This window comes from Balearica regulorum, chromosome 1, assembly GCF_011004875.1.
Source record: "Balearica regulorum gibbericeps isolate bBalReg1 chromosome 1, bBalReg1.pri, whole genome shotgun sequence".
Taxonomy (NCBI): Eukaryota; Metazoa; Chordata; class Aves; order Gruiformes; family Gruidae; genus Balearica; species Balearica regulorum.
This window is the reverse complement of record NC_046184.1, coordinates 94,402,563-94,425,637: the sequence shown is the minus strand read 5'-3', so window position 1 is coordinate 94,425,637 and position 23,075 is coordinate 94,402,563. Positions and strand designations below refer to the sequence as shown.

The window sequence follows — 23,075 nt, the reverse complement described above, 5'->3', positions numbered from 1 at the left end:
AGGGGCGAAGAGAAACCTGCAGCGTGCGACATGCCGGGGTTTCTTTCCTGACAGGGTCAGGTTCTCCTCCTTGCCCACCTCCCGCCCGCACCGCTGCCTGTACGACCGCGAGCAGTCACGCTGCGTCTCGTAGCCCTTCCCCGCCTTGGCACTGCAGGGTAACCTGGACAAGCAGGTGCCTGCATAGCGGTCGTATAGGAAGCGAGAGAGATGCAGTGTCCCGCAGATAAAAAAAACCAGCTCCAGCCTTTGGGAGGTAGAGCAGGGCAAACACCTCTCCTTGGCGACTGCCTGGATTTCAGTGGGATTTTGCCCTCAGAAACGTCGGAATGAGTTTCACGGAGACTTAGTTATGCATGAGTTATGAATGAGTTTCACTTAGCAGGAAAGCTCCATAGAGCCAGAAGCCTGGCTAAAATGGAGGGGCTGTAAAAAAAAAAAAAAAAAAAAAACCACCCAGGAAAAAAGTACTCCCCTTTGTCACAGATGTATCACATGTAAGAGTCACCTGCTCCAGTAGATACAACAACATTCAGCATGGAGGAAGTTTTCCAGGATTTTCCTAAAAGGTGAGCGGGTCTATCTGAATCGTGCTGCCTGCTCTTCTCCTTTCAGCAGCGGCACAGGTCAGGATTCGCCATGCTTATCAAACATGGCAAGTAAGGACAGGACACCCAAATCTTCTCAGAGCAAACACGCCCTGGCTTCAACGCCCTTCATTACCCCTTCTCAAACGCAGTTAACGCATACAGTTCCCGGCAGCTGGCACCAACAAGGTAAAAGCACTGAACCACTTGTCCCCTGCCCGTTGCATCCCCAGTGCCTCTCGCACTGGAACGTAGATGTTCAAACCAACCAAACAAAAAACCCCCTCAGACTTTGCCCTGTCTCAGCAAGCTGCAGGAGGGAGGTAGGAGAGAACTTCTCCTTCCCAAAGGTGATAATTTTGAAACCTTCCCCCTGCAGGCAGGAAACGCTGCGTGGGCTCCATCTTCCTGTTCGCAGATGTATTATATCACTGGAACATGTTCAACTGATAATCTTGATGGGCTCAATATTTTTCTTTGAAATAAGGGCAGTTTGTTCCAGCCAGGGCTGGTATTTGTTTGCTCTCCAACGGACGGCCCACGGTGCCCTCAGCCTTGTCTGATGCATGGCAGGGCATTGCCCCGGCCAGACCCTTGCCCTGCTCTCTCCCGCAGCAGCTGGGGAGCAAAGCGTGCTGCCGTCGGGGACCTGAGAGGCCTCTGGGTGGTTTCAGAAGGTACCAAGATCTCTCTTTGCAAAGAGGGGAAGCTGCAGCCCCAGGCGGGGGATGGATGGTCCAATATCGTGGGAGGAAGGAGCAGCACCCGGAGCACCACTCAGTTCATCCAGCTTCTCCATCTCTTTCTCCCCAGGTTCCCTGCCTCTTGCATCAGGGCAGCTCACGTGCTCTAGCTCCTAAAGCCATGGGGGACACTCATTATCAGCCTTAATTGTAGCAGTACTTGTTGCACAAAAGAACGGGGACATCAGGAGGTCAGAAATAAATTTGTGTAGAGAACCTGCATTTCAAACAATGGATATTAAATTGTTGGGATTAGAAGATACACATATATTGGACACATTTTACAACAATGTAAAATAATTGTAATATCTGCTTGTTACTGGAGACCTTGAAGGTTTTTTTTTCATTGGATTTTTAAGACAGTATCTTTTTTCTGTAAAGTAACTATTTTTTTTCTATTTTTACTTATCAAAGCAAAGGCAAAACCCAGACACAGCAGAAGCAAATAATAATAACACAAATACACAGGGCAACAATCGTAAAGGTGGAGCAGAAAGAGAAGAAACCATCAGAAGGAAGAAACAGCTAAAGACAGAAATAGCTGCCTTGCCAGAGGCAAGTGACAATTCCCTGAGAGAAGCGATTCAGGCAGAGAAAGACAGCAGGCAGGACTGGAAACCGTGACTCACCAGCCCAGGGAAAACCAGAGGGTAGGAAGGAGTGGAAAGAACTGAGCACAGGATGGCAAGAGGGGGAAAAAAAAAAAAACCAAAACCCTGTGAATTTGTCATGGTTCTTTCACCACAGGTACTTTTGCCATGCCTCTCATCTGCTGAACTCCAATGGGCACGTCCCACCTGGAAGCTCTTTTGCGAGACAGCTTTCAGAGCGGGCTGCCATGCCGCAGCAGAGAGCTTGTCATGTAGCTAGTCCCGATCGTCGCAAACAACGTGCAGCAGAGATTTAGAGTGAAAAGGGAGAGCCTCGTATCAAGCTGAACCAAAAAATAACAGGTCCATACAGAGGGCCCAAAGGTGAAAAGCAGTTGTCTATTTTCAGAGCTGGCCAGGGAAGGGAGAGAAGAGCAAGAAGAGGGGCAGGACGAAATGTTTAACGGATGGCTGAACCAGGGAACACTGACTGCCATAGCCTGGGCTTGCTGTCAGATCACAGAGTCTGCTAAATCTTATGTGTTGCAGGAAGAAGGTTTGACTTGAGATGGACTGTTCTATCCCAGTAAAGTTTACTCCTCTGGATCCTTTTGTGACTTAGGGAAAAAAATCAGATTTAAGAGAATATTCAGGGTGAAAAAAATCATCCTCTGAAGGACAGTCGTAAGGCAATTTAAGCGTTACAACTTCTATGTCATCAACTGAATTTCATTCGAAAATGAACTCCAAGAGCTTCATCCAGTGGTGTTTGTGCCATTTGTTTTCAAAACACAATTACCCAGGAGTTAGAAAACAAACCACCATGAAGACTATTATATTGTGGCTTATGTTCTTCATTTGAGAGTCATCCCAGGCTGTTTTTCAGTGCCTCAAAGCCCTCTTCTGGCCACATTCATTAAGAATTCACTAATCTACTAAGCCCACGCCAGCTGACAGTCAGGATGTGGGGGAGGGCATGTTGTACTTTCACTTGGGTTTAGCGATGTGCTTACTCTGCGTCTGGGGCTCATACAAAATAACTCACATGCTCTTAATTCTCTAGCATCCTCCCACAAAATCCCTCTCTCCCATTCCAGGCAGAGAAGCTACAGTGCAATTCACCATGACAGACCCACAGAGCAGACCAGTTTATTGCACCCCAAAAGGCTATTGAATATGGTCACGAGAGGCTAGTAACACCAACAGTGAAGGAGGACACAGTAATTTGGACAGGATTTGGCCGGATGGTCACACTCAAAGAGTTGTGGTCAATGGCTCGAAGTCCAAGTGGAGAACGGTAACAAGTGGTGTTCCTCAGGGGTTGGTGCTGGGACCGGCACTGTTCAACATCTTTGTTGGCAACATGGACAGCTGGATCGAGTGCACCCTCAGCAAGTTTGCCAGCCACACCAAGCTGTGTGGTGTGGTCGACACGCTGGAGGGAAGGGATGCCATCCAGAGGGACCTTGACAGGCTGGAGAGGTGGGCCCGTGCGAACCGCATGAAGTTCAACAAGGCCAAGTGCAAGGTCCTGCATGTGGGTCGGTGCAACCCCAAGCAAGACTGTAGGCTGGGCGAGGAATGGATTGAGAGCAGCCCTGAGGAGAAGGACTTGTGGGTATTGATTGATGAGAAGCTCAACATGAGCCGGCAGTGTGCGCCTGCAGCCCAGAAAGCCAACCGTGTCCTGGGCTGCATCCAAAGAGGTGTGACCAGCAGGTCGAGGGAGGTGATCCTGCCCCTCTACTCCGCTCTGGTGAGACCCCACCTGGAGTACTGTGTCCAGCTCTGGGGGCCCCAGTACAGGAGAGACATGGAGCTGCTGGAGTGAGTCCAGAGGAGGGCCACAAAGCTGATCAGAGGGCTGGAGCACCTCTCCTATGAGGGCAGGCTGAGAGAGTTGGGGTTGTTCAGCCTGGAGAAGAGAAGGCTCCAGGGAGACCTTATAGCAGCCTTCCAGTACCTAAAGGGGACCTACAGGAAAGCTGGAGAGGGACTGTTTATGAGGGAGTGTAGTGACAGGACAAGGGGTAATGGGTTTAAGCTGAAGGAGGGTTGATTTAGATTAGATGTTAGAAAGAAATTCTTCACTGTGGGGGGGTGGTGAGGCACTGGAACAGGTTGCCCAGAGAGGTTGTGGCTGCCCCATCCCTGGAAGTGTTCAAGGCCAGGTTGGATGAGGCTTTGGGCAACATGGTCTAGTGCAGGGTATCCCTGCCCACAGCAGGGGGGTTGGAACTAGATGATCTTTAAGGTCCCTTCCAACCCAAACCATTCTATGATTCTATGATTTGGGAGTCACTGCCCAGATATGAGCTACGTTACCTTATGTGAGAGTTCAGATCCAGGTGACAAGCCCCATTCCAACCAGATCAGAAGCCACGTGGTCTCGGCTCTTTGCCAGCCCCGGTGAGCCTCCCATCCCTCTGTGTGGTGGTATGATGCTCAAGCCCCTTCCCTGCCAAGCACCTGTGCCATCTCAGGAGAGTTACACGTCTTCCCTGACTCACCACAGGCTCTGAAGAGCACACAACATACGATGAAAGGCTGCCTGTGCACTCCTCATTCTGGTTATAAATGCTTTGGTTTTGTTTTAAAAAGTTCCCCACCTATGATATCTGTCACATCTACACACATGTGAAAACCCAATATACATGGGTTCAAACCAACGTTAAGCAGAATGTTTGGAACAGTACCTAACATATGATTGCTGTGACCTTGCTGTCCGGAGGGAGTAGAAGAAGAGATGGGTGAGCAGCCTGGGTGGGAAGAACTGCTCCTTTTTTGACACATTTGGAGAAATACGTGTACGCATGTATCGGTCTGCTGTATCAGAGGAGTGACTCTGTCCCACAGAATTGATATTGCCTTTGGAAACCTCCACATGAGCAAATTCCCAACCTTCTTCCTCTCTTTAAACGCTGTCCTTCCTTCCGTCCCACCCTACCCTTTTTGCTCCCCGTCTCCTTCCTATCCCTCACTCCCATTTCCCCTCTAAGCATGCCTGGGGCCTGACCTCACACCCCACTGAAGAGCAGCTCATCCTTTGCAGCCTTTCTCCTCCAGTTTTGGCTAAGCGAAGGCTGACATAGGTGGCACATGATGGCAGTACACTTCACTTTGAGTTTCCAGAGCAAAATGCTGGGAATAAGGTACTTTGCCTTCGCCCTGTTAGGTAGTGGCTGTTGGGTGGCATCGGCGAGAGCAGGCTGGGGCGGGAACCAGCTCTTTGTTTTGGAGGAACTTAAGAGCAGCACCCTAGATCACTCCACCGGCCACTGCCCCCTACCCTGCCTCCTTCAGCAGTCACCATCAAATGAGAGGGGGAGCAGAGAAACAGAGCAAACACTTAGCCATGCTGCCTCAGTGTACTCTCTTCTAGTTTCCAGGAATTGGTAGTTCAGGGATTTTTCCCAGTCGAAAAGGCTATTTTTGGCTATAGGGGTAGGAAATCAGCAAACGGGGCAATGCATCCTGCTTACTTCTTTTCCAGCTATGAATCCTGGCTGCAAACTAACGCCGAGACAACCCTGTAGCCATCCCCCAACTCCTCCACGCTGGCTCTCCAGCCACCCCGGAGGCTCCCCAGTCTGTGCCATGCAGCCACTCTCTCCTGCCCGCCACGGCCCTGCCAACACGGCTCTTGGGCTCCCATGGCAGCGGGGCAGTGCAGGATGCCCCACGGCCCTCGAACGCACTGACTGACTTACAGGACAGATCTCGCCTTGATTTTTCTTCCATTACTTAAAGTAAAAACTGTTTATAAGCTAGAGAAGCAATGACCACATTGCCATCTCCTCTGTTCTTCACACTGCTTTTTTAAATGAAGTAGCTTACAGAATCCTGTTGGCTTGCTGGGTTGCAAAAGCCGCCAAAGAAGGAAGCCTGGATTCTGTACAAGCTTTTATTATGTGTCACATCTGATACACTGACAACAGGAAACATCAGTGTGCTGCAGTGCTAGATCTCACGTCAGGCTCGTGCTGCTTGCACAGATCGCTCCCCTCCAAATACACATTATCAGAAAAAAAACTTTTAAAAGAGATTTTAAGCTATAAACCATAGCATGAAACTTCTACTCAACACACAGCACAAAACCATAATAGGTAAAACTAAGGGAACTACTACACAACTACAAAAACATGAAGTATGTGGGGTTATGGCAAACAATAAATTGAGACTAAAATCAGATGAAACAGTTTACTTAAACTTGCCCTCTTTATTAGGAACTTTTTATTCTTTGAGCTGTTTGGCTATTTAAATTGTTTTTCTGATCACAGGAAATAAAAGACATTAGAGCCTTCTTTGTATTGTAAGCATTTCAATGATATACGTGTAATAGGAAAAAACCCTCTTTGAAAACAAGTTCTTTCTCTAACACAGAGATACGGAGTCCTTCGCTTCTACCAACAGATAACAAGAGTCTTCCAAATAGTCGAAATATATATGAGTAGAACCTAAGCATGAAGTGATCCGGACTGAGCAAGTGCTTTATAAATTAAATACACTTTTGTGATGGAAGTTTTTTGCTGTTACTTGAACTGTCATGAATGGAACAATATTTTAACCCACACTTCTGCAACAAAAACAAAGCAAAACACCAGCACCCTCAACCCTTCCCAGGAGACAACTTCAAATCTTTGTTTTTGTAATGCATACATGGAATTGTCACATGTAGTACATTAAATGTCGTGCAGACCCTTACAGTCGTAAGCAAAGTTGCCGTTTTTAAATGCTTACCTCTAACAAGTAAAGCAATAAAGAATGATGATTTGAATCTCGTAAAGCCGAGCTGCAATAGGGCTGCATAGCAGATGAAATTGGAAGCAACTGAAAACTTGAAAAAAGGAAAAACTTCTGCTTTTTATTCTCTCTTTTCATCAACATTTCAGCTAACATTTCTACTAAATTTCTAGAATGAAGAAATCAGCCTAGCATGATACATATGAGACACAAGATTCTCAAAATATCAGGTGCAGAAAATCACCATGTATCAGTCTAATATGTAAAATGGAGTTTACTTATTTTATAAATAAACTGCTCTGAAATCTTCTGATGAACACCATAAAAATACAGTCTTCACTGGGATTTGAGTGAGCTAGATTTTGAATAAAGAAATTAAAAAGGAAAAAAATATCTGTATTGAAAGATTAACAATTAAAAGACTCAGAACGAGAATGAAAGTATCAAAAAGAATATAATTTCTTCCCTTCAAGTGAAGAAAATAGAAAAAGGAAGACAGGGCTTTGAAAAATCTCATGAAATAAATCTCTACATGTAAAGGAAGATACTTAACTGATAACTGAGAAATTCCTTTCCAGTCCTGTTTCATGTTAAGTAACTCGAAAAATAACCAACTTCTTAACCTAAGTCCTTATTAAAATACATTTAGAGGCTTACAGGTTTAAAGAAACCAAATTAAAAATATTTTATTGCTTCTATGTTTCCATTTACAGTACATACACAACTGCTGCAACTGGTAACAAGACGAGACTAGAAATGAAAAAGCATTTATAGTTCAACTGAATGACATATAAAAACATAGTGTCCCCACACTTCATCTTAAAACATGAGTAAATCCTCAGTTTCTCCCTTTCTCCTCCCTGTCTATTCCAGAGCCCAAAGAAATGAAATATTGGTCCTCATTCCAAATCAACGCGCAATTTCCCTCAAGTTCATTGCCTAAAAGTTAGTTAATCTGTTATTAAAAAATTAATCTAATTAATCTAAAAGGGAGACGTTCTACTAGAACGTTATTAAACACCTTTGCTAATAGCAGTCTTGTTCTCTTTCCCTCAATTGTCCAAACATTCCAAAAAAATACGCTTTTCTCTATTTGTTCTTGGCTGCTAAAAGCGATATAAAGTTGCTGTGGAAGAAAGGGCAGTGGTGAGCACTACAACATTTGGAGAAGAAACATGCCACCACAACACTTTCACACATGGTATGGCTTTATGAGGAAAACCAAATGGTTAGTCCACAAATTAAGTAGTTTCCTTCAAAGTAAAAGTTTGAAGTCTTATTTTCATTAACATTATTTGGATAGATTTGTTATTCAGGATGAAAGCCTTATACTCTACCTATTTAAAAAAAAAGCATACCTGGAAAAGATGAAAGGTCATTTTACATTGTGGTGGTTTACTTTCCCAGACCTGAATTGGTCTGGTCTCTTTTTAGCAGAGAATAAGTTGCCATTAACATATTAAAGTAAGAAATAGTTACCTAAAGCTAATGTATGGACAGATACTATGTGAGACAGTTGTCGATAGGAACCGGCAAATTGCACCTCCTTAATTCTGATTTCAAATAAATAAATGCTATTCCAGTGTATGCCACTCCTCCAGTCATTTTAAAACATTTTAAAATTGGTATGTGTATAGATGGATGCTACTGACAACTTTTACATGCTAAAAGCATTTACGTGTTTTTAAAACAGTTCTCAGTTGTCTTTTAAAATGAACAAAACAAAAATACTGTTCCTGTAGCTGGCAGCATTAGCTCTCTTGGGGCTCCAGCAGTAAGAGTACAATCTTCCTAACATAGCAGCAAACCTGGCAAAGAGTAAAACATTTCTAATACGAAGACATTTCAACTATTCCACTCTCTGCAACCTACCAATTTGCCTTACTAATCTTCTCAGTTAGCTCACAAAGACTCAACTTTCATATTCTACTTAAGCATGATGAGCTGCTTCAGAAGCACTCCACTACTGTTTTGAGAAATAGAATCAGAGAATTGTTTTGGTTGGAAAAGACCTTTAGGATCATCAAGTCTAACCGTTAACCTAGCACTGCCAAGTCCACCATTAAACCATGTCCCTAAGTGCCACGTCTACATGTTTCTTAAATATCCCCAGAGATGGTGACTCAACCACTTCCCTGGACAGCCTGTTCCATTGCTTGACAACCCTTTCGGTGAAGAACTTTTTCCTAATATCCAATCTAAACCTCCCCTGGTGCATGTTCCTCATGTCCTTTCTCAGTGAGGCCGCTGATAAAGACGACATCTGGCCTGAGTGGGACCAGAAACATGGAACACTTCTCTGCTGTTTCATTTGGGGGTAGAATTTAATCAAAACCTTCTTTACAAAACGCTACTCGTTAAAACTATAGACAGGCTCAGTCAAATTAGCAGTGGCAAACGCCACGCCAAAAGGCCCAAGAGCCACCAGCTTTCACATCAGCAAAACCGCAAATACTTACCAAGCATCTGTATGAAGGGCAACCCTCTGTGTGTTTGGCTTTTGGATGCGGGTTTTTTGGCCTTTCATACTGGCAGCAGTGAAGCTCATGAATAAATGAGAAAACTGCCAAACACAGAAGGGGCATCATCGCATGGCGTTGACACCAGTGAGTACCCGTTACTGTTACCCATTGCCAAACATCGTCAAGTGCATTCAGGTCACTTGGCTTCTCCATGCAGGCACAACGTATAAATGATGTACGAGAGTAATCATCAGAAGTTCAGCTTTGCAGGAGCATAACGGAATAGCTTTGTCTTACAGGGAAGGGAAACACTTTTAAGTTGTAAATGCTTCAAGCTTCAAGTAGGCGAGCCTGCAACTTGAACTTGCAGAAACTGCCTGAGACAATGTCTTCACTGAGGTCATAATATACACGTTTCTTCATTACAGATAAATGAAGAAGTAGACAGTGTATCAAAGCTCAGAAGAGATTCAGTAGTACAGGAAACCAAACTAAAATACTGGCTATTTGCATTATTTAGCAGCCATCTGTAAACACCAAGGGTGCCTAACTAGTGTGCTCTATTAAATTTCAGCAAATTCTTGAAAACTTATTACTACAGATACTTTGATTGTGCTTCCTTGATTGATATTAGTGATTTTGGTACACTCCCTTCATGTTGCCAATCAGGACTTTGAAACAAGAACAGACACTGTGCTTCCTGAGGTACAACTGGAGGGGATGTCCCTCAAACTCCAGAACACTGAGGGAAAGACCCCTCCCAAAATCCTTCCCAGGTTTCACACACAGTTCTGAGCAGCAAGACCCTGGCAACAGAATCAGTATCATATGGATTAAATCAAGCATACGGTGCAGACAACTAGTAAAGCTAATAACCCACATAATTTCTCACTGAATCCTGTCAATTTAATTTAAGGTGCTCTCTAATAATCTTGGATATGACTGATAAGGTTGAAAGGAACCAACCTTGCAGGAAGAACAGTCAACTCCTCTTTACCACCCTTCACAGCTACCCAGAGTTAAGGCCACCCCGCCTGTACTGCATGCAAGTACAATAACCAGAGTTCTTCCATACCATCCGACATAATTCGATAGCTCTGGCAAAGAGCAACTTTACTTCAGCTATAGCAAAAGATGACATAGGGATACCCACTTCTGCTAAGTTTGCAGAGGGCACACATAAGATAAAAATGCATCTATTTGATTCTTAACAATGACTTCTTTTGGGTGCAAGTTATGTGGCAAGTAATGAGCCAGAGACATCTCCCAAGCATCCACAAAGTGCACAGCAATTCCTGAGAACATTTTCCTCATGACAGAATCAAGCTGAAAGGAATACCAGTCACTGTTAAAGAGGCTCACTTCTGGTCCAAGCTCCTGAACGTTAGCGGTTCTGATGACGATTAAAGTCTTGGGGCTGCGATCCAGCAGTTGAATAATTGATCTCCGAATGTTCCTCAGCCGCCGGATATACACTTCCACAGGGAAAGTGCTGAAGTGGGACCATATAGTGATAGCTATCACCGTGTTTCTCCCACCCACTATGCCATTCAGTTCGTTGGCAATGTAGCGCAGTTCACTGCTAAAGACTGTTGAAAAGCGAATGGGTGGCCCGTGACAGCGGAACTTCAGTAGGATACTGTGCTTCAGATCCACAGACATGAAAGGGCCCACGTTCTTAGGACTCCCCAGGTTAAATTCCACTAGATCTGAAAACCCAAGAATAAGCATTAGTGAGAGATGGCATAAGATCAACAAGATGCTAGGACCACAGGGCAAAAATAGCAGGAGATAAGGAAATCTGAACATAATTCTAAGAACTCTAAAATGAAACAGAAGATGAATGTCATACACGTGCTAGCTGCATATTTCAGAGTGGAGTTTCTGGCTATTGAAATTTGCAGGACAGCACACTTCAGCTTCTAAGGCTGTCAATGCCTTTTCCAAGTTTCCCAAACTATTTTCTTCTCTCTCTCATAAAAAAGACATTTTCCAAATAGACTCCTTCAGTCATTGTTGCCCTATGAATCCAGTGCTCATGGGAACCCTTCTGGCAACTTTAGGACTCCATTAAATTTAAAGATGACTTCAACTTGTAGGCATTAAGGAGCCTCAAAGTCTGTGCTCCAACACAACTTAACTGCTTTGGGGCTAAGGGGTGAGGGAGGAATATCTAATTGGCTACCGAAATTCTGTTATTTAATTTAAAATAAGGGAAATACAAGAAAGGCCCCAAGCCCAATCTACAGTAATGGAAGTAATTTGCTACTTCATTCCAAAGTCACTGGTGTGACTGGGATGCTACAAGGCCTTATGCAGGCACCCTAACTGACTTCTGCCATGCCCCCCAGGTGGCCACCTTAACTCACAGCCACAGCATCGGTCCTCATTGGTGAAAAGTTTTACAAGGGCAACTTCGCAGACACCTTGTGGCCCCATTTCCAAGGCCTACATATTTCCCGTGTCTGCCCAAGCATTTGACTAACTGCCTTTCTGCCAGAACTTGTGATGATGTTTTAACTTTCCTCTTTCCTTTGTTTTGTCATTGTCATTCAGTAAGATTGACTCTGTATCTGAGATGCAAGAAATAAGGCTTTGCATAGGTCTTTAAGGACAAAACTAAATTAAAAAAAAATAACCTGGAACAAATGCTGTCAGATATTCAAACCACTGCCTTATTGTAGAGTCGCCAAACAAGTGGATTACTTTTCCTTGTAAGCACTTGGTTATATCATCTGAATTGTTAAAATGATGGATCCAGTGTGTTCTGGACCTCCACTGGTCTTCATAATAAAAACCAGAAGGAGAAACTGTGGGATCTTCAGCTTTGTCCATACTGCTGGAATCTGGAAGAGAAAAATTCTTTGAAATTAACATACAACAAAATTAGCCACCATAGCCTTTGTGGACGCATAGCCAGTGATGGATGATCTTCCCTAGTTTAAAGCCAAAGAGTATGATGTACTGTGTAGATTAAAAAGCTCGATGCGTCACACTTCTGTAAGCTCAAGTATTTCACCCCCTATTTCTGCAGCAAAACCTGCAATTACTGACAGAGTTAGTTGAACAATTACAGTTTAACTTGGTTTAAATTAAATGGTATCTCTGATGATAAGTCAAAAATAGTAAGTGTCTGACATCTTTCACACTTTCACACTGAAGTGCTCAATCGTGGATGCTTGCAAAGGGTACAGAAGAGCACAGGCAGAAGGATCAGCAGAGCACCTTCTTCTCCCAGCCTGGGCCAGGTGCCAGAACGCCCAGCCCCACCGTCCCTTGGCTGGGGACACCTGCAGCCCCTGTGCCAAAGCGCACTGCTCCCCTCTATTGTCTGTGCCCTTTGCACGTATGAATTATGAGACTCTCTAATTCCACGGATTTCATTCTTTCTCTCTGCCATGTAGCCCCTTTCCCCTTTTACTGCCTGGGATAGGTGGCCCCCTGAGGAGTAACTGGACTACACCAGGAGAGCTCTGTCCTGTAGGATGCCCATTTCACTTGCAGAAGTTGGATGATACCTTGCAAGCAAGGTCCAGCGATTACAGGAAGAGAAGCTGCCATCTCATGGTTATGTCAGTCAAATGTTGCCATATTTCTCTTAGTATCCGGTGTGATACTAGGACGTTGAACTTCCGTGAGGTCGTTACAGGTTCCTCCTTTACCACATGCATATTCAAACACCTAAACTAAACAAGCACGGAGCTGCTCCCTGACACAAACACCAGCTGCGTGGTGCAGACACATCCAGCTGTTTAAACACTTTTACTGACCTTGGCGTGGAGACTACCTGTTAAGAACAGCCCCTGCCCTATCCTAACTTGCAGCTGTTTGCAAAAGCACACATTGCCATGGCCAAAATCATGTCAGGGACCATTCTAACTATGTAAAAGTACAGGCAGTGGAATTCCAGGGCCCAGAAGCATCCTCTGGTAGATGCTTCATTATAACACAGGTATAGCCAAACTCTAAACACTCAAAAAAATCAGACTATAAGCATCTATAAACACCCATTCCTAACAGGCATTTTTGGTCTCACTGTTTCTATACAATATTCTCTATGTCTTGTATTAGTAGATCTTAACCTCCTTAGACCTCACAGGGACACTGTAAAAAGCAAACTACTATTATGTTTGTATAACTGTCCTGGTTTCGACTGAGATCGAGTTAATTTTCTTCCTAGCAGCTGGTGTAGTGCTGTGGTTTGGATTTAGGGTGAGAATAACGTTGGTAACACACTGATACTCTAGTTGTTGCCAAGCAGTCAAGGACTTTTCAGCTTCTCATACTGCCCTGCCAACAAGAAGGCTGGGGGTGCCCAAGAAGCTGGGAGGGGACACAGCCAGGACAGCTGACCCAAACTGGCCAAAGGGATATTCCATACCATATGACGCCATGCTCCGTATATAACTGGGGGGGGTGGGGGGGTGGGCCAGGAGGTGGTGCAGCTCAGGAACTAGCTGAGCATTGGCTTTGGGTGGTGAGCAATTGTGCTGTGCATCACTTGTTTTGTATATTCTTTTATCATTATTATTAACTTCCTTTTCTGTCCTGTTAAACTGTCTTTATCTCAGCCCATGAGTTTTACCTTTTTTTTTTTTTCTTTTCGATTCTCTTCCCCCATCCCACTGGGGTGAGGGGGAGTGAGCGAATAGCTGTGTGGTTGGTTTAGCTGCCAGCTTGGTTAAACCCCGACAGACCTTTTGGCACCCACCATGGGGCACAAAGGGTTGAGATAATGACAGATCTGACCAGAGCATGTTAAAACAAATTCCTTGTAAGCATTCGTTATATTAGTTTAATAGTCACTGGTCACAATGTTGTATTATTTGTTTGTATGGTTGTGTAAAGTAATTCTTTACATGCGTTATGTATTCCCTACGGTGCTGTTTATCACCTCTGGGAGCTAGATTAGAACTTTCCTTTTGCTGCACTATGTCCTACTCGCTTATGATAACGTTATTGACCATAAGAATGATTTGGTCTGTGTAGTCAGCATTGCTGTCATTTCTGTACCTCGGGCGCCATCTCCTGGGAATTATTAATAATCACACTCTCTACCTTTTTTTTCCCCAGAGAACAAATCTACAGGGGAGACTGTGGAAATACTTTCAGCTTCACCTCCCCTTTTTCCTTCAGGCTGGTTACAACAGCTCTTGAGAATGTTGAATATCCTTAGGATGTTCAGACCAGCACGCTGCTATTGCTGTTTCCCCCGAATGTGTTTCAAGTCTTGTTTAGGGTTAAACAACTATTTAAAAATATCGCCCAGAGATCTGCCCCGAGGCTGGATAGTTCTGAGTGGCAGGGTATGTGGGATAGCATGGGCAAATGCCTAGGACAGTAGGCATCTCCACTGCTTTGGAACTTCACCCCTGAACAAGTGCAGAATCCTGAAAAGCTAATAGAATATTTGGAAGAAGTATACTGTCACCCTGGCAGTTCTAGAGAGACACAAATCACTGCAATGTGCTGGGGCCTGGCCCATGCCTACCGAGCTCTGTTCAACACTATTCAGTACCCTCAGAGGGAAAAGAAGGTCTCTGGATCTGAGGACAAAATGACAAGCACTGCAGACATTCCAACCCCAGCAACAGGCACTGCAGCTGAACCAGAGAACCCACCCATGCCACTATCAGTCACCCCTAAACACAAGAAGAAATACACAGAAAAATCAGTTCCCTTAGTAGGGGATGACGATGAACCAGGACCATCACAAGAACAGGAGGAGGAGGCAGAACCAGAGGTAATCACCCGATCCCTGTCCCTGAGTGAGCTGCGAGACATGAGAAACGATTTCAGCCGCCGTCCAGGCGAGCACATTGTCATCTGGCTGCTCCAATGCTGGGATAATGGGGCCAGTAGCCTGGAATTAGAGGGCAGGGAAGCCAAGCAGCTGGGATCTCTGTCCAGGGAAGGGGGGGCATTGACAAGGGCGATTGGGAAAAAGACACAAGCCCTCAGCCTCTGGAGGCAACTCTTGTCAGGCAGAGGAAAGGGACAACCAGGACTGTGTGCATTCAATGGCCTGGCACGTCAGATCCACAGGAGTGTAAGGCTCTAGTGGACACCGCTGCACAGTGTACCCTAATGCCATCCAGCCATGAAGGGGCAGAACCCACCTGTATCTCTGGAGTGACAGGGGCATCCCAACAGCTGACTGTACTGGAGGCCAAAGTGAGTCTAACTGGGAATGAGTGGCAAAAGGCCCAGTCACTGGGCCTGCAAAGTGACTGGCCCAGAGGCTCCCTGCATCCCGGGCACAGACTGCCTCCAGAGAGGCTATTTCAGGGACCCAAAAGGTACCGGTGGGCTCTTGGCATAGCTGCCTTGGAGACAGAGGAAACTGAACAGCTGTCTACCTTGCCCAGTCTCTCAGAGGACCCTTCTGGTGTGGGGTTACTGAGGGTCCAAGAACAACAGGTGCCAATCGCTACCCCGAGGGTGCACCGGCGGCAATATCACACCAACCGAGACTCCCCAACTCCCATCCATAAGCTGATTCGTCAGCTGGAGAGCCAGGGAGTGATTAGCAGAACCCGCTCACCCTTTAACACTCCCCTGTGGCCAGTGCGGAATGGGGAGTGGAGACTGACGGTAGACTGTCGTGGCCTGAATGAAGTCATGCCACCGCTGAGCGCTGCCATGCCGGACATGCTAGAACTTCAATACGAGCTGGAGTCAAAGGCAGCCAAGCGCTATGCCACAATTGATATCGTGAATGCATTTTTCTCAATCCCTTCGGTGGCAGAGCGCAGGCCACAGTTTGCTTTCACTTGGAGGGGCATCCAGTACGCCTGGAATCGACTGCCCCAGGGGCGGAAACAGCCCCACCATTTGCCATGGACTGATCCGCACTGGAACAGGGTGAAGCTCTGGAGCATGTGCAATACATTGATGACATCGTTATATGGGGCAAGACAGCAGAAGTTGTTTCTGAGAAAGGGAAGAAAATAGTCCAAATCCTTCTGAAAGCCGGTTTTGCCACAAATCTAAGTAAGGTCAAGGGACCTGCACAGGAGACTCAGATTTTAGGAATAAAATGGCAAGACGGGTGTCATCAGATCCCAATGGATCTGATGTGATCAACAAAATAGCAGCCCTGTCTCCACCGACTCGCAAAAAGGAAACACAAGCTTTCTTAGGTGTTGCAGGTTTTTGGGGAATGCATGTTCCAGGTTAAAGTCTGATTGTAAGCCCTCTCTATCAGGTCACCAGGAAGAAGAATAATTTCAAACATGGCCCTGAGCAACAACGAGACTTTGAACAAATTAAACAGGAAAGAGTTCATGCAGTAGCCCTTGGGCCAGTCCGGGCAGGAGCAGATGTAAAGACCGTGCTCTACACCACAGCCAGGGATAACGGCACCACACGGAGCCTCTGGCAGAAAGTGCCTGGAGAGATTCAAGGTGATGCCTGGGGTTTTGGAGTAGGGGATATAGAGTATCTGAAGGTCATTGCACTCCAACTGAAAAAGAGATATTGGCAGCACGTGAAGGGGTTCGAGCTGCTTTGGAAGTGATTGGTGCTGAAGCACAGCTCCTCCTGGCACCCCAACTGCCGGTGCTGGGCTGGAGGTTCAAAGGGAGGGTCCCCTCTACACACCACACAATGGATGCTACGTGGAGTAAGCGGGTCATACTGATCATGCAGCAGGCTCCAATAGGAGACCCCGGTCATCCAGGAATCTTGGAAGTGATCACAGACTGGCCAGAAGGCAAAGATTTCAGAATGATGCCAGAGGAGGAGGTGACACCTGCTGAAGAGGCCCCACCACATAAGAAACTGCCAGGAAATGAGAAGTCATATGCCCCGTTCACTGACGGGTCCTGTCGCATCGTGGGAAAGCACCAGAGGTGGAAGGCTGCCCTATGGAGTCCTGCATGACAAGTCGCAGAAGCTGCTGAAGGAGAAGGTGAATCGAGCCAGTTTGCAGAGGTGAAAGCCATCCAGCTGGCTTTAGACATTGCTGAACGAGAAATGCGGCTGATGCTCTGTCTCTGTACTGACAGAGATGGACGGTGGCCAATGTCCTGTGGGTGGTGGTTACAGCAATGGCAGCAGAGCAACTGGCAGCGCAGAGGCAAACCCATCCGGGCTGCCCCAGTGTGGCACGATACTGCTGCCCGGCTAGAGAAGCTGGTTGTAAAAGGACGTCACGTAGGTGCTCACGTCCCCAAGAGTCGGGCCACTGAGGAACATTCAAAGCAACCATCAGGTTGCTCAGATTGAAGTGGCTCAGGTGGATCTGGACTGGCAACATAAGGGTGATTTATTTATAGCTCGCTGGGCCCATGACACATGAGGCCATCAAGGAAGGGATGCAACATACAAATGGACTCGTGATCGAGGGGTGGACTTCACCATGGACACTATCGCACAGGTTATCCATGAATGTGAAAGATGCGCTGCAACCAAGCAAGCCATGTGGTTAAAGCCTCTGTGATGTGGAGGACCTCATAGACACTTGGGTCAAAGAGCATGGCATGGAGTGGTGTATCACATGACCTGTCATGCACCAGCCTCCAGGAAAATCGAACGATACAATGGACTGCTAAAGACTACACTGAGAGCAATGGGTGGTGGGACCCTCAAGCATTGGGATACACATTTAGCAAAGGCCACCTGGCTAGTTAACACCAGGGGGTCTGCCAATTGAGCTGGCCCTGCCCAATCACAACTTTTACATACTGTAGGAACGGATAATGTCCCCACAGTGCACATGAAGCCAGTCTGGGTTACTCATGCTTCATGCAAAAGTAAACCCATCCGCAGGATTGCTTTTGCTCAAGGGCCTGGATGCACTTGGTGGGTGATGCGAAAGGATGAGGCAGTCCCATATATACCTCAAGGGGATTTGATTTTGAGTGAGAATAGTCAGATTTAAATTGTATGATGTTAATTGCTACATAATAATGCATGTCATCACTAGTTTGATTGCTATATGCCATAACAACAGTATTACAGTAAGAATCACCCATATTAATGAAGAATGAGCCTCGATGAAACCGAGCAAAATGCAGCAATCATGAAACCAGAACTAGCTTCAGCAACTGGCGCCCAGCAACTTCCTCAAAATTGACATCTTTGACCTGTAGAGTGTGAGCAAGGGCCACGTCAGATACATCATCTACAAGCTCCAGATGCAGCATGCAACAATACACCACATAGCATCTCCCCCACCCTGAGAGACTGTTACAACAGATGGAGCCCAAAGTCATGGACTAAAGGAACCCAATGGATGTTTTGTGGACCTTTATGACCGTTTTACAGACATTTCACAGCAGTGGTCCATTGACTAAGGGAATGATATTCTGTGTGTATATAACAAAAGACAGGAAAAGTGGTGGTGATTAATTGCAATGTATTGCAAGGTGTGGGACCCGGGCATGACGTAGATGGTATAGAGTAAGAGGTGGATACTGTCCTGGTTTATGCTGGGATAGAGTTAATTTTCTTCCTAGCAGCTGGTGTAGTGCTGTGGTTTGGATTTAGGGTGAGAATAACGTTGGTAACACACTGATACTCTAGTTGTTGCCAAGCAGTCAAGGACTTTTCAGCTTCTCATACTGCCCTGCCAACAAGAAGGCTGGGGGTGCACAAGAAGCTGGGAGGGGACACAGCCAGGACAGCTGACCCAAACTGGCCAAAGGGATATTCCATACCATATGACGCCATGCTCCGTATATAACTGGGGGGGGGGTGGGGGGGTGGGCCAGGAGGTGGCGCAGCTCAGGAACTAGCTGAGCATTGGCTTTGGGTGGTGAGCAATTGTGCTGTGCATCACTTGTTTTGTATATTCTTTTATCATTATTATTAACTTCCTTTTCTGTCCTGTTAAACTGTCTTTATCTCAATCCACGAGTTTTACCTTTTTTTTTTTTCCTTTTCAATTCTCTCTCCCCTCCCACTGGGGAGGGAGGGGAGTGAGCAAACAGATGTGTGGTTGTTTTAGCTACCTGCCAGGTTAAACCATGACAATAATACAAAGACTATAATCATGAGTACCACAGAAAAAAAGCCACTAGAAAATTTTATCTTTGGATGATTCTTTAAATCAGACAACAGGGACAATGAAGGAAGAGAATAAAAACCCAACTAGTAATGTTGACTCATCTAATACGTATGAAACAGGAATCCTAAAAGAAAAGGAAAAAAACCCTCTTCATACGGTCATATAATTAAAGACTAATTCATAATATGAATTCATAACTTCAGATCATTTGTTTCTTAAGTGTTGATGTAAAAACATTTCCATTTTTTACCTTTAGAATTGATGCTTACACTACACATATTTTTTTATATATATAAAAATGGTACTAGAACAACTTTTTGGTGCCTCACACTAGAACATCAACATTTCAAATCTGTGTATAGTATCATACCAGTTTTTGCTCCTGAATTCAGAAAACTATTACTTTTGGATTTTATAGAAGAGAGTAAAAGCTCCAATCTGAATAGCTACAAACCAATAGAAATAAAAGCTTATATTTCAGAAAAATAAAGTTTTTTAAATCAACTTGATCTACATTTACCCCCAAACAGAAAGGTATGTGCAAAACCAACAACGGCAGAACAGTAATTTAAGTGTGCCATCAATCCTAACAAATCTAAACATCCATGATCATTATACCAATGTATTAAGTTTGTTTATTCAGAGACTATTCTTCTTAGAAGGAATTTCCCTGAGGAATACTGTGCTACTCCTATCAACCCTTTCTAACCCAGTATTAATCCTCAGGAAATGCAGACAAGCTTTGATCATCTGTAACTCCTGAAAGATGGGCAATATAATCAAATTTGCAGCAGTTTCTGTGAGGAAATATATAAGATTAAAAAAGCAACCAAAAACATGTCATCTAAAGGATCTGGAGAAAGAAAGAAAGGGAAGAAAGTGCTGCTGGCCTAATAGCAGCACTCTGGTTCTTTCAGTGAACAGCAAAACTAAAAGCAAAAAATGCAGTAGGCTGTTTTCTGTTAAGACTTTAATGCTCAGGTAAGAAGTCTACCTTTATTGTCTCCTACAACCTTATAAAAAAAAAAAATTCTGAAAAGCTTTTGTCCTGCTTTTCATCTGGGATAGAGTTAATTTTCACCAGAAGCTGGGAGGGGACACAGCCAGGACAGCTGACCCAAACTGGCCAAAGGGATATTCCATACCATGTGATGTCGTGCTCAGTATATAAAATGGGGAGCTGGCCAGGGAGGAGTTGGGGACGGCCTGGGCATTGGGTTCCAGGCAGTGAGCAAATTGCAGTGTGTATCACCCACATTATATATTTTAAGTATTGTTTTTGTTATTTCCCTCTCCCTTTGCTGTCTCAGTAAACTGTCCTTATCCCAAACCATGGGTTTTACCTTTTTCTTCCCATTCTCGTCCCCATCCCGCTAGGGGCGAGGAGCAAGCGAGAAGCCACGTGGTGCTCAGCTGCCGGCTGGGGCTAAACCACATCAGCTTTGAATTAAGAAGTAATTTGCTGTGTATCACATTTTATGCAGGCTTTTTAGAGGCATAAAAAGCATGCACATGGATATGAATGAGATAAAACCTCTTAGTACAGACTGTCACTTTGTTCTGTTTTTAGACAGGGTACAGAACAATTGGGTTCTGGTCCACAACTGTAGGTTCTGACATCCTGTGGTAACACAAATGGTAGTAATACTTAAATGCAAATTGTTGAAATCTGTTAGATAAAATTCTTAACAAAGCCAGGAATTACGAAACACCACACAGCTGCTTTTGCTAGATTACCTTGAGAGTTTGGTGAGCAGTTACTGTAAGACATTTTATATCTCTGAGTAAATGCTAGAAAAAAAGATACTTTTGGCAAGAGAACAAACTTTTTTTTTTAATTATTTTTGCTAAAAATCCCATTTATGTATATAATTTTAGAAATTTTGTTATTTGCACTGACCTTGTATTACAGTAATACCTAAAAGCCTTCACGTTCTCAATACGAATTTAAAAGTTAATTTCTAATGCATGCTATGAAAATGAATCAATTATTGTCTCATGCCTGGTGTTCTTTTTTATAAATTTAATTACAAATTACAAACAAGAATCTTTTAAAGTTCACTTTACCTGTTAATGCCTTGGGCTTTACAATCACTGAATCAGGTCCACTGGAGAGTATTGGCCTTTTGATATTCACATCACTTGAACAAAAAACAATAATAATAGTTGTAAAATTTACCGTAAAATTTGAAGGTAGTATTAATCTCATTTTTTCTTAATCCACTTCAAATAAGCACATAGGACTCACACTAAGAATTTTTTACTTTAAGTTTAGTCTGCTTCCTGTAGCTAAATTCATTCTGCACTCATTTCCTCATTTCCTATCATTATTCTGAATCAGAATTCAAAATTTCATAGCACTAGGACACAAATCTCGCGCACGTTTTCACTAGCACAAACCTAGATCAAGCTATCAGAGGTCTGCAAGAAAGTTTGGGGGATTTACTACAAAGATGGGAAGTTCCCAGCTTGCGGTACGTGTATCACTGCCAGGAGACAAGCCACTGAAGGGGCGTGCTGCAGCAGCAGCAGCTCCCAGCTCTCTTCCACAGGCGCTTACCGCAGTAAATCCCTCTGTCGAGGTAATTGCCCCTTTCAGCCCCCGTAATCCCACAGCCTGCTCCCCAGCAGATAGCGGAGCTTGTGGCGGTCCAGCATCACCACCACCTGCAGTGCCAGCTCTAGACTAGGCTAGCAGAGGTCTGTCCTGCCTCTGGGGGAGACGGTAGCACCAGCCAATGTCCAACCAACTTCAGAGATCCCTAGGAATGAAGTCTGCCAGTAGGACAGCAATTTGCTGAATACAGAAACAAAGATCATCCCCCTAAATACCAACAAACTTCACAAGCATTTGTTTGTGGACAACAATGAATTCTGATCAGGTTGTGTTGGACACATCACTATGGTACAGCTGTGACAGATGAGGAGATTTAATACTAGGTTCTTGTTTTGTCTTTTGTTGCTGTTTTAATGAGAATCCCTCTCTAATGTTTTTCTCTATTTAAGAAATAAATTATTTGGAATTTCTATAAGCCATTTCAGTCAAGAATCTCAGAGCTGAACGAAACAAACAAAACAAGCTAAAAAAAAAACCCCAAACATTCCCACTCCCATTTGGAAACATCATCAATCAGTATCAGCCATATTTTACAGATGAACTGCCCAAGGCACAGAAAGTCAAAAGACCTACTTACAAACTTGATAAGGAATAGCGAAAAAACAATGCAACTGATTTTGATTTCTGGTCTTCAGTTACAAACATGCATACATACTTTCCTAATTAAATATCTGGAGCTGCTGCTCTAAAATCTTTCCCAATTTAAGCCTCAAGTGGACACACTGCTAAAACATTTTCCTTCAGCACCTTGTTTGGAGAGCAAGGCAGTAGCCTACATCTACTGTAGTTCTGACACTACACAGTAGCTAACTTTGTCTAATTTCAGCTGAGGGTACACCCAGAAGCAGTCCTGTCACATTTAGCCATTCACTAAGAGATGTATCTTTTTAAAGTGCTGAATGCAGCAGAAAAAGATGACTGTGAAACTAATTTAACTTGACGCTTTATACAATATGCACAGATGATTTCCACTTGCACAGGTATTGCTCAGCAGTTTGTTGTACCAGGTGTTTTCTTCATGAATGACTTAAAATTATTCCTAAGATTTGAAAGTCACACTGAGCAACAAGGAACACATTGCATTATATGTAAGATGACTTTTGCTGAGGATAAAAGCAATTGGTATTTTGCGTAAAAATAAGTCTAAAACCTAGACCTTTCTTAGGTAGTTCAGACTTGGCCAAAAATACATCTCAAAGCATTGTTACTTGTATTGCAAGTGCAGGTGTGGAAACAAAAAAATAAGGAAACAGTCCCCAGACTACCACCTGCACTGGGTCTGGCTGAGGTGGGGTTAATTTCCCCACAGCAGCCCTCGCAG

General features: G+C 44.5%; 1 protein-coding gene across 2 annotated transcripts in view; it reads right to left on the bottom strand.

Annotated features, from left to right (window-relative positions):
• Positions 1-6,119: 6,119 nt before the first annotated feature.
• Positions 6,120-23,075, bottom strand: part of NXPE3 (neurexophilin and PC-esterase domain family member 3) — a 33,449-nt gene continuing 16,493 nt past the window's right edge. For both annotated transcript variants that reach the window (XM_075767101.1, XM_075767109.1), the window contains 3 exons: positions 21,205-21,278; positions 11,765-11,971; positions 6,120-10,834 (listed from right to left, as the gene is read on the bottom strand). In XM_075767101.1, the coding sequence (XP_075623216.1) occupies positions 10,284-10,834; positions 11,765-11,971; positions 21,205-21,278 (832 nt within the window). In that variant the 3' untranslated portion in view covers positions 6,120-10,283. The remainder of the gene's footprint in view (positions 10,835-11,764; positions 11,972-21,204; positions 21,279-23,075) is intronic.